The 12,408-nt window shown below is 35.8% G+C and overlaps 1 protein-coding gene across 1 annotated transcript; it reads left to right on the top strand.

Moving 5' to 3' along the window:
• Positions 1-1,794: 1,794 nt before the first annotated feature.
• On the top strand, positions 1,795-11,200 carry LOC132057237 (uncharacterized). Its single transcript, XM_059449735.1, has 2 exons — positions 1,795-2,005; positions 10,687-11,200. Exons 1-2 carry the CDS (start codon positions 1,864-1,866, stop codon positions 10,965-10,967), a joined length of 423 nt encoding a protein of 140 aa, XP_059305718.1. The 5' UTR covers positions 1,795-1,863; the 3' UTR covers positions 10,968-11,200.
• Positions 11,201-12,408: the final 1,208 nt, after the last annotated feature.

Raw genomic sequence — 12,408 nt, 5'->3', positions numbered from 1 at the left:
TGAGTTAAAGCTAATTGTAGAACTACAGGGGAGGAGAAGATAATGATCTTGAGTATATTTCAATAGGTTGTAAATTGGTCTTAAACATATATATGGATCGATTTGTAAACTTGTTCATATGTTTAGTTTTTTTGTTGTTTGTATAAAAGTGTTTTCTGCCATAATACCGTAATCGCCCTTGGCAGTAGTAACCGGTATGCTTACATTAGTAACCACCGTTAGTAAAAGGATTAAAATCACTCACTTTGATTAATTAAATGTTAAATTTGAGGAGTCAAATATTACAAGGACCAAAATCATAATAAAGCCATAACACAGGAACAAAAACAACTGCTTTCCCTACGATATATCACTACCAGAGATAGATTTAGGATGAATTTTATAAGCCTAACTAAGTTCATTACATTTGGCTCGAATTATAGGTACATACATAAAATTAAAATCTATAGAAGAAATAAGACACATTCATTTTGAATATGCTAGCTTTAAGTCATGAATTCGTCTCTGCTTGCTGCCCGACATTCTAATTAAAAGTTAAAACAACTAATAACCGCCAATTACATAATAAAACAAAGAGATTAATAAAAATTCTGATAATTGCCTCACAATACAAGCATATTGGTTAGCATTTTCCATCATAGCTACTTTTGGTCCTCAGTTATTGTTAATTTAATTTTAGTTCTTAAGATATTTGTCTACGCAAATCTAACCTTAATGTGTGCTTTTTGATCTCTTTGCTTTTGAATATTCACAATTTTTTCTGAATTGTCGATCGTTCCTCTATTTATTACACACGTGTTATGTTAATCTTGTATTGTTACTCTATATTCGAGGAAAATAGACTTCTAAAAATAGTCCTAACATAAACATATTTCCTATATAAAGGAGCCAAAATAGACTTCTAAAGGTAGTCCTAATATAACATATATCCTATAAAAAGGGGTCAAAGCGCACATTTCAATCAATTGGTTATCGTCTCTTGAGCCGAGGGTCTTTCGGAAACAACCTCTCTACCTTCCGAGGTAGTGATAAGGTCTGCATACACTTTACCCTCCCCAAACCCCACATTGTGGGATTTCACTGGGTATATCGTTGTTGTTTTAGAATCAAAGTTAATTAATAACCAAAAAGGAAATATTTGTCATGTTAATTCTTCATAACTACCCTCATGAAGTATTAAAATTGTCATACTTAAGCCCATAATTTTGATAAATACTTATATGTACCCATTATTTGCACTAATTCAATAAATACATAACATATATCTTCACAACAACTATGGTTATCATTAAATCACAGTCAATTAATATACTGCCTCCATTCATTTTATTTGTCCAGTTTGAACTTTACACGCCCCTTAAAAATTAACAAATGAAGTGCATATTTTACCATGATACCCATAATGTATATAGACTCAATATACTGGTAAAATGATTTAAAAATGAGTAATTAATGTTAAGTGTAAAATAGGAAAAAAAAAGTTTGTCTTTCTCTTGATATGCTAAAGTGAATAACTAAAAGTGAAAATTTATTTTTAGTATAGTTTACGAGTAAAAGTGAAACGAGTGAGTACATTCTTACCTTAAATTATTACTCTACTGAACTATATGATTTATTGGTATAATTTAGTAAAAAAATTATTACCCACGTGTATAGCCACGAAAGCAAAAAAATTAACGTGGAAAGCCACGTGGACTAGACTTGCCACGTGAACATACGTGTTTGGCAACGTAGGCAGCTTCTATTCACACTTGTACATTCTTTATATTTATTTATTACAGTCCCTGTAAGAAGAAAAACGTTTGAGTGGTGCTTGTGGTTTGTACACAAATTGTTGATCAAAGCAGAGCAGAGATATACCAAATGGATATTCGACTTTCATTTAGAAACATTTCTTCTCATGGTTTATGGTCTTGTCCAAGAACCCAAAAGGGTCTCAAACCTTGCTGTTCTGGTAAAGATTCTCAGCAAAATGGTGATTCCAACAGTAACAACAGCAACTCAGGTTAGGTATTTCACTTCAGTAGCAAAGTTTTTTGACAATTCATTGATATATAGCTCGACCCTTTTCTTGATATTGTTGAAATCGTTGCCAATTCAGTATTTTTTTTTTTTACCATTCATTGATATATGGCTTGACCCTTTTCTTGATATTGTTGATCTTATTGTTTTTTAGTTGCATATCAGTAGTTTTCGACCATTTTCATTAGTAATTGGCTCGACCCTTTTCTTGTTATAGTGAAAACTGCAGTAAAGTTCTAGTCTTTTAGTTTCAATTCAATAGCTTTAGACCTGTTCTTTTGTATTTTCCAGCAAATTGGCGATGTCAACTGCAATAACAGCAACCCAGGTTGGGTATTTCACTTTTGTATCAAATTTTTTGACCATTCATTGATATATAGCTTGACCCTTTTCTTGATGTTGTTGAAATTGTTGTCCTTTAGTTGCATATCAGTAGCTTTCGACTATTTTCACTAGTAACTGGTTCGACCCTTTTCTTGTTATAGTGAAAACTGCTGCAAAGTTCTAGTCTTTTAGTTGCAATTCAGTATCTTTTCTTGACCATTCATTGATACATGGCTCGATCCTATTCTGGATATTGTTGAAATTGTTGCCTATTGTTGTCCTTTAGTTGCATATCAGTAGCTTTCGACCATTTTCATTAGTAACTGGATCGATCCTTTTCTTGTTATAGTGAAAACTGCTGCAAAGTTCTAGTCTTTTAGTATCTTTAGACAGCAAACTGGTAATTCCAGCAATAACAACTGCAACCCAGGTTGGGTATTTTACTTCAGTATCAAAAATAGTGATCATTCATTGATATATGGCTTGGCCCTTTTCTTGATCTTGTTGTAATTGTTGCCTATTGTTGTCCTTTAGTTGAATATCAGTAGCTTTAGACCATTTTCACTAGTAATGGCTCGACCCTTTTCTTGATATTGTTGAAATTGTACCCAAATTGATGTTCTTTAGTTGCATATCAGTAGCTTTAGACCATCTTCATTAGTAACTGGCTCGACCCTTTTCTTGTTATAGTGAAAACTGCTGCAAAGTCTAGTCTTTTAGTTGCATTTCAATAGATTTAGACAGCAAAATGGTGATTCCAGCAATAACAACAGCAACTCAGGTTAGGTGTTTCACTTCAGTATCAAATATTTTGACCATTCATTGATGTATTGATTGACCCTTTTCTTGATATTGTTGAAATTGTTGCTGAATTATTGTCCTTTAGTTGCATATCAGTAGCTTTCGACCATTTTCACTTGTAGCTGGTTCGACCTTTTCTTGTTATGAAAACTGCTGCAAAGTTCTAGTCTAATCATTGCAATTCAGTAGTATCTTTTCTTGATAATTCATTGATATATGACTTAACCCTTTTCTTGATGTTGTGGAAATTGTTGTCAAATTATTGTCTTTTAGTTGCATATCAGTAGCTTTCGAATTGGTTCGACCTTTTCTTGTTATAGTGAAAACTGCTGCCACGTTTTAGTCTTTTAGTTCAGTATCTTTTTTTGATCATTCGTTGATTACAAAATAACCCTTTTCTTGATGTTGTTGGAAGTGTTGTCCTTTAGTTGCATATTAGTAGTTTTCGACTAAGTTACTCAGACTTTTCGAAAGTGTTGCTGCACCCGTGTCGGATCCTCCAAAAATACACTACTTTTGAAGGATCGGACACACACCCGATGACATTTTTGGAGAGTCTGAGTAACTTAGGTTTTTGACCAATTTCACTAGTAACTGGCTCGACCCTTTTCTCGTTATAGTGAAAACTGCTGCAAAGTTCTAGTCTTTCAGTTGCAATTCAGTAGCTTTAGACTCGTTCTTTGATATTTGCTTCACCCTTTTGTTGCTATTGTTGAGACTGTTGCCAAATTCTGTCTTTTAGTCGCTGTACTAGTTAAGAACCGAAAAAGCTAAATTTACCCTTTAGTCTAAGTAACGGATGGTGGTTAGGAACTGCTAGAGAGCTTATGTATGGCTTAGGATGCATCAAAATACGCAAGCTTTACCATATTCTACATGGATTATAGTGCAAGCCTTGCAGGTCATGGTTATAGAGGCGAATCCATTATTTAAAGTCAGTGAGTGCTAGGAGTGGCAAACAAGCGGGTCGAAAACGGATAAAATATTCTACCCGCACATATTTAACATGGATCAAAAATGGGTTAATCCACGGATAATTCCATTTAATCCATGGCTTTAGGAATAGTCAGGTGAGACTCCTAGCCAAAATAAGCTTAGACTCCTAGAAAGCGAGAACTCATGAAAAATAGCGGACAAAGGGGTACTGATAATATGGATCTGGATATCCATTTTTTAGTGGATAATATGGATAATAGCCATATTTGATCCATTTTTAAAAAGTCCGGTATCCAACCCATATCTAATCGGTCGCGGATCGGATGGTTATATATATATATATATATATATTTTTTTTTTTTTACCATTTTGCCAGCCCTAGTGGGTGCACCTTTTATATACAGATAGTTGGTCCATGATATGCTGGATCTGCCTCTGATGAGGAAGGAGTATTTGCAAATTTGTACTATAGGGGAAGTGTGTAGTACTAGCATTACTAGCTGCTGCATAATCGGAATGCAGGCTAAGGCGGATGTGGACGTTAGTATTTAACCTCTGACTGATTTAAAAAGACAAAATGTTTGCTGTTTACAAGCAGCAGGTGTCAAGTTTGTTTAGGGAGATCTTTATTGGGTTTAGAGACCCAAAGAAGAACAAGAAAGAAAAAGGACTAGGTATCAATTTTGTTTGGGTAGTTCTTCAAAAACTACTTGGCATTGTGTTGAATAAGTCTATTTCCGGCTTTTACTCCTGTGAATTAGATGGGAAAGAGTATCAGATCCCATGTGAATTAGATGGGAAAGAGTTTCAGACCCCATGTGAATTGGATGGGAAAGAGCTTCAAACCCCATTATGAATTAGATGGGAAAGAGTTTCAAACCCCATCTTCTCAGACGAGGTTGAAGTCATTTTCCCGTCTATGTTGCTCGGACCCTCCAAAAATGCTAACCGTACCCGTGTTGGATCCTCCAAAAAGGCACAGCTTTTGGAGGATCGACACCCACACGGCGGTACTTTTTAAGAGTCTGAGCAACATAGATTCCCATTATCAGGCAACATATACATGGGAGAGATCGCCACATCACCTACGAAGAGTCAGCTGCTTTTCAAGCATCCCGACTCTGTTTGAGGATCGAGAAAAGAAAGGAAAAATAGGCAGCTTTGCAATAGAGTTGGGGATGATGAAAGTTTGGTGGTTTAAGGCATTATAGCTGGAAGTAGTATGCTTAGGTTTCAAAACAAGGGCTCCAATGTTGAGAATGATAAAGAAACTAGATCTGAAACTTAATTAAGGAGGTAGCAATTAGAGAAGGAGGAGGATAAAGGGAATAAGAAAAAGAGAAAAGATCTCCTTCTCCAGGATTATCATCATGAAATTCTTGGAAGCTCAAGCAACTGTTTCATATATACTGAAATTCAGAAAATATCAACCTTACATAAATGTCTTATATTCTCACAAAACATCTTTACACGAGCTGCACGAGTCCAAATTAAGTGCTTTCGACAAGACAACTCATGAGACTAGAGTCCACACCTCTTCCAAGGCAACTATTGAACTAACAAATGTCAATCACTATTGCTCCAAGAAAAACAAACGCCCGTTAAGTCCATCGGAATTTGGCTCGTCGATAACGTTTTCAACAGATTTGTCCAGATGTGTCCTTGAGGGGGTTACCAATAACAGCAGCCTTGTGTGGATCGGATCCCTTAGGGCAGAGAGTTCTTGCTGTTCTGAAGCTCCAGCCTAATTTCCCCCAAAACAACAAAAATAAACGAGTTAAATGAACGAATTTCTCAAGATACTCCAGGAACTGAATGTGAAAGGTCGAACTAGTTATCTGCCTTTCTTGGACTTCGGTTTTTGAGTGTAAGCATTTGCCTTTTTCTTGGAAGCAATGCTGTCATCATAATACACAAGAGGCGTTTGTTTTTCTTGGAGCAATAGTGGTTGACATTTGTCAGTTCAATGGTTGTCTTGGAAGAGGTGAGGACTCTAGCCTCATGAGTTGTTTTGAATTGCTTTTAGACACCATGAAGTCAGTGCTTATCTTTTGTTCAGATTGATAAATGAAATAAACCTCCTAAGATCTTGAAAAATGCCTTGTACAATCATGAAATTTCTCTGGCAACAGTTTTCAAAGGGTACCATCTGTTTCATTAAATGGCTGGAGTATCCAACAAAAATAGGTAAGTTACAACCTCCTTTCCTGTTTGTGACCGTGGCATAGAGCTTGCCTCTACTTTTTGGAATTACAATGAGCCCGTTACAATAACTGCCTCTAAATGTTTTAGTGATTACCGAGAGTGTCACTCTTCTAATATTTCTAAAAGAATTGGATTCTATCTCCACTTTTTTCCTCCATCGATTTCCCAACAAGATCAATTTTTTTGATTATATGATGAACTCTCTTAATAAATATTGGTGGGCGTCCTATAAACATGTTCCTTTTCCTTTCTTTTTAGTTTTTCCATTATCATGAATTCATATAATGCTTCTATGTCTATCAATGTGATGGAATTATCAACCTTGACACCCTTTTCTATAAGGTAATGTCAAAGCACCAAGTGGGTGCTCAAAAAACTGTACAAAGCTTCTGCCTGTTACATTTGCATAGAATACTGAAGCGCCAAAATCCTATCAAAATGATGTACAGCTTTCATTGTATACAAAAAGTTTAACGACTGTAAGCATTTATTCGTTACACAAAATCTGCTTTTTCCTTCCTTCAAAACATCTAGTGACTATTTCTAGCCATAATGTCCATAAGAGGGCCTACTAGAGTTGTCTAAAAAAACGCTTCATTTGCTTCTCCATCTTTTGTCCTTCTTAGCTTAGCATCCAAATTTATTCAGAATAAAAGGGCTCGCTTTGCCCGTTAACAGTATGTAAGCCGTTCCCTGTCTTTGTTTCTATTGCATTCTATCTCATCGTATCACATTCTGTTCTGCGAGATTAGAAAATCACCATGGGAATTTCTAGAGGTGACTTTGTTCCTGGTTCATCTTCCATGGCCACTTTCTCTCATTATCCTTTCGCTTTTTCAACATTTTATAGCGACAGTTAACGGTAAATCTGCTGTCTTTTTTTTCCTTTCCACCATAGCTTATCTGTTTCTTATCGGTCTTGGCACCATTGAGGCCGTGAGATAATTTTTTCTCCAACTTTGGTCTACATTAAACTGTTTTTTTATAACCGTGGTGTCCGGCCAACTTGTGCACAGCTCGACAAGTTTCACGGGTATCGGGTAACTCTATCCATCAAAACTTGGACAAATGTGAAAAAATCACCTAATGTTTTTGCATCCGCTGGGATTTGAACCTGAGACCTTATGGTTCTTAACTCACTCCATTGACCACTAGGCCATACCCTTGGGTGCTGGTCTATATTAACCTCTTATCCGTCCATAATTTCATAACTACTCTAAAGGTTCCAAATTGAAAAACAAAAAGTTATGTCTTCATCCATATACTGTTGATGCTTCCTCTGTTTTGAGTATCCTCTTTCCCTGATTATAATCATCATTTACTACTGGCAGTTTAAGGATGCCCTGATCGATCATAGACATTAGTTTAGGGTACCTCGGACTTTTTGGCCAGTAGGAGTCCTTAGTAACTGCTTGGTGGTATCATCTTCAACAGACATGCATACTGACCAACCCGTTGAGACATCCATAAGTACATCTACTATGTTGTTGCCTATTATAAATTTCCTCTATAAAGGTGTTTAGTAGGGCAAGTGGCTCTTTTATGTTGATTAGCGGTAGTAAAGCTCCATCCATTATTTGATTGAATTATTTCAACTGGTTAGGCTGGTCTAGATAAGAAGAGACTAAGCAGAGCACGAAGAGTTGGACCGAAAGACTCGTGTGATGGGAAAAAGAACCAGCATTGCAAAGGAAAGACACGACCTGAGAGGAGCAAAATAATATCACCATAGTTAGAAATTTTACACTTGGTAGTCTCGAGTAAAGTACTCAAGAGACCACTACAAACTCAAAAGGAAGAACCTTCTTTTGATTTGCTCGCTCACACTCTATTTTTCCTCATAGTCTATTTTTCTTCTCACACTTTTTGTAACTTGCTTGGATACGCAATGAGGAAGATATCCTCTATTTATATACAAAGAGATGGGGCCTCCAAGTAGCAAAAGAAGAAAGAGAGAATGGGAGCTAGAATTCTCTGTCACTCCTTTTGCTTTTCATTCAATTTTTCACAACCACCACCAAATTTTACTTGCTACCAAAGTATTTTGAAAATGGGCGCATGTCTATTTAATTTTCTAGAATGGGGATGGATCCCACAAGTCTCTTTTCTCAGGTCCATTCACCTGAATAAGGTAATGTCAAACTAAAAGTTTGAGCGCATGCTGTCAACTGACATAGCAGGTGATCTTGATCATAGAAAATTCTCTACGGGGCATATGTTTACTTTTTCCATGGAAGTTATGTCATGGTATTAAAGTTGCAGAAGTGTGTCTCTACATCTACAACGATATTGTTGCTACACAAGCTGGCACAGAAATGTATCAGAAGGAGCATGCACACTATCATGATAGTCAAAGCGAAATACACTTCGAGCAAGAACTCTATGTACCATGCAAGAATGAAATACATCAATTTGAGATATAACTAGATGAGAAACTGGAGAAAGAATCCCTGCAGTACAAGAGTTTTCCATGACTAAAAAGTTCTTCGGATATGCCAACTAAGGTAGCAGCAAGGGATAAGTACGAATTGTGTAAAAAACTTGTTGCTCAAACTAGAAGTATGGTATTATCTTTTTTTTCAGGCGAATGAATCTGAAGGGGGAGATTGTGGGGTCCATCCCATTCTAGAAAAGTGAATAGGCATAGTCTATTTGCAAAATATTTTGGCAGCAAGTAAAATTTTCTGTGGTTGTGAAACCTTGAAAAGGCAAGCAAAAGGCTTGGAGGAGAACTTGCAGAAAAGTTTTTACTTTTCTTTCTGTGCTTGGAGGCCAAGCTTGGTTTCTGTATAAATAGAGGATCTCTTCCTCATTTGTGTATCCAATCAAGTCACAGACCGTGTCAGAAGAAAAAAGAAGAGGAAAAATAGAGAGTGAGTGGAATTATAGTGAGGTGTGAAAATCAAAATTAGGTTCTTTCTTGGGTGTATAGTGGTCTCTTGAGTTTTTACTTGAGACTACTGAGTTTAAAATTCCTTACTACAGTGATATTGTGTTGGTCATTCCAGGTCGTAATTTTCCTCCTATTGATTACCTATCTCGGTGTCTGTCATTATTCATAACAATTACCGTGAATATTATTATTGTGTACTATTTTCCCAACAAATGATGCTAAAACATCAGATGAAAATTGATTGCAAAGTTTGGGAGAAAAAAGAGGGAGAGTAGATAAAGAGCTGGTGAAGTGAAATAGAGTTTATTCCTTTTTCATCCTCGTTCAATTTAGGCAGGAGGATACTATAGATAGGTTTTATTTACTTCAGAATTATACATGGTGAAGGTTAGCCAGCATCTACATGCACCTTGGTTGGGCACTACGTACAAGATAGAGAGAGTAGTATCTTTTGGATGTTCATTTGCAAGGTCAATTTAACTTCAATTATGGCTTTTGGCAATTATCGGTTTTTTCCAAAATTATAGTAGCTCTTATGCTCCAAATACTCCATAAATTATAGAAACTGATTGTGAAATATTGTTACAGAGTTGGAACTTGCAATACCTTGTCTTCTTAAAGAATTTATTAGGTCCTGGATCTTACCCTTCTCTTTATGTACTTGGGTCTCTAGCACAATTGTTTGAATGAATATTACTCAACTGGTGAGCCTACATATGATACTGTTGCTCTTTGTTTTTTGATTTTTCTCCTAGTGATGTTTATAGTTGTTTTGGAAACCTTATCAAATCGATCTCTTAGGAAATTATTCTTTCTATTTATAGACTTAGATCTTAGTAAACTGTTAGTTAGACAACAACAACAAGAAGTACACTTCATTCCAAACAAGCTGGAGTCGGCTATATGAATCCTCACCATTCCTTCTAAGCTCAACATGTCATCATCACACCAAATAAAAATAAAAGTTAAAATAAGTTAGATATATGTATGTAAATAAATGTAATAATAATAACATTGGAAGTCTCCTCTTACAAGACTAAAACCTATTCCCAACTAGTAGATATTACCTGTATGAATTTTTTCCTCCATTTTGCGCTATCTTTAGCTAAGTTATTAATGCCAAGAAATTGTTGGTCTTTCATGACAGCTTTCCTCCATGTGATTTTAGGTCTACCTCGTCCTTTTTAACACTTTCAGTCACCATAGTTTCACACCTACAAACCGGTGCATCTGTAGCTCGACTCAGGACATGATCAAACACTACTTAAAAAGGGGAATTTCCTATGGAGGTTTCAGACTGAATCGGTCGGAAATCCATCGAAAAAGTTACCGACAAGCCAAATTCCTACGTATTCTCGACTGGACATTCGTCGGAAATTCCCGTTTTTTCAGTAGTGAAACCATCTCAAGCGTTCTTATCTTATTTATCCACTTTATTGCACCTTACATACTTGGTAATTCTTTTATCAGAAAGTATGACTTAAACTTATTTTTTTCTTCTGTAGGTGATAAATTCTCAACCGATTGGGACAAAGCCTGGTCAAGCTTCAAGAAGCAAAACAGGAAGAACATCTTCTCAAACATCTTTTCGCAATTCTCTCCGAACAAGTATGTAACATGGAATCCTAGGCGTTCCGACTATCCATTGTCTGAAGAAGTTGATCCTATTAAGAGAGCAGAGAAATCAAACCTTATGCTATGGACAAGTCCAAAATTCACTCTTGTTGGAGCAATAGTTATAGTCACATTTCTTTTGGTCTATTCCATTCTTGCTATAGCAAAATGAGCTTTCTATATGTGTCTCTTCGTGCCCTCTTGTAAAGATGCGCTTATTGGTTTATCATAATGGCTGCCTGATGAGGGTTCGGTAAAATTTTAGATCGATGCAGCTTGAAAAATATTTATGGTCGATTCCTTTAAAATTGTATAAAGTATGTAAAGTTGAATCATGAAGAAAATATTACTCTGCCTCTTGTATACTGGTTGTGCCTTGTGAATAATATCTGGTTTAACAGGAAAGACCACTGCCTACTCAAAGAGAAAAGAAAACTGCTACAATTGCTCTGCTATTTGAACTCAAAAGATTTATTTCACTGAACTGCTTACTGCAAAAGGCTTAAACAGATGTATATGTGCATCAGAGCATGTCTTTATTTGTTGAATTAGACTTTCTTACTGCTTATTCTTTTAGATTTAATGTTTCTGATTTATTTGATTGGTAAACGGAAAATTTTGGTTGGGACACGGGATGATACGCCAGATGACTTTCTGCCAAGTCCATCGCCATACTAAGCGCCTCGTCACATAAGTAAGAAAGTTTAGCCACACAGGATAAAAAGAGGCGTAAATCTTATAATTCTCTGCCTTACATACTAGTTGTGGTGTTTTATCTTTTTCTTACTTGAATGAAGAAAAGACAATAGGACAAAACTTCCATTTTCGGTCTTTGCTAACAATTCGCTTTCCACTTCTGAATATCAAAGAGCAATTGAGAGAAGAGGAGAACGGAAAATAAATTTATTGAGATTTCAAAAACAAATGCATATACAAACACACCAATGCATGCCTCTTGGGCATGGGGCAATTTTCGAAATCTAATTAGAATAATTTATTGGCTTATAATAGTAACAGTAATAGTGAAATCAGTATAATAGTAACAAGATAGTTGAAAAAGAATTAAATCAGTATAAAAGTAACAAGACAACTGAATATAGGATGTTATTTGCTGAAGTGAATCTTCAGTATCTCTTTTTTATCACCCTGCTTTTCTACATATAAATATTTGAAATGGTGTAGCCCTGTGGTGGGTGTAAGAGAAGCCATGGTGCTAATATTGAAGAGATCTTAATCTGCTTATTAATCTAAAAGAGAAACATTCTGTGTTGTGTCTAAGTGCAAATAACTAGTTAGAAGATTTACAAATTTCTCCTGGCAAAAGTAGATCTGCAGCAACTATGATTTGAATTACTGGTGATCGGAAATTTTCACGAAATGGATGAATCCCCTTGTCCATAGCCTAAATATCCTCAAGAAGATGCAAAGCATATTCTCTTTGCAAATCATAGAAGTCATATTACAATGGAAAATCTATTTCTTCCAATATCCATAATGGTATAATTATACGTTATAGGTAAGGTTTAGAAGGAGGACAAGCTAATGGGCTAATTAGCATCCTTTATGGATAGATTCGACCCAATAGTTATGTCCAACATCATGGAATTCCCAAA

This window comes from Lycium ferocissimum, chromosome 5, assembly GCF_029784015.1.
Source record: "Lycium ferocissimum isolate CSIRO_LF1 chromosome 5, AGI_CSIRO_Lferr_CH_V1, whole genome shotgun sequence".
NCBI lineage: Eukaryota > Viridiplantae > Streptophyta > Magnoliopsida > Solanales > Solanaceae > Lycium > Lycium ferocissimum.
Note: the sequence above shows the minus strand (reverse complement) of the source record. Positions and strands in the feature narration are given on the sequence as shown.

What these genes read in the sequence shown, in the direction of transcription:
- LOC132057237 (XM_059449735.1), top strand. Translation starts at nt 1,864, where the DNA reads ATGGATATTCGACTTTCATTTAGAAACATTTCTTCTCATGGTTTATGG. An exon ending in CAGTAACAACAGCAACTCAG is followed by an intron (nt 2,006 to 10,686) that starts GTTAGGTATTTC and finishes TTTCTTCTGTAG; the next exon opens with GTGATAAATTCTCAACCGAT.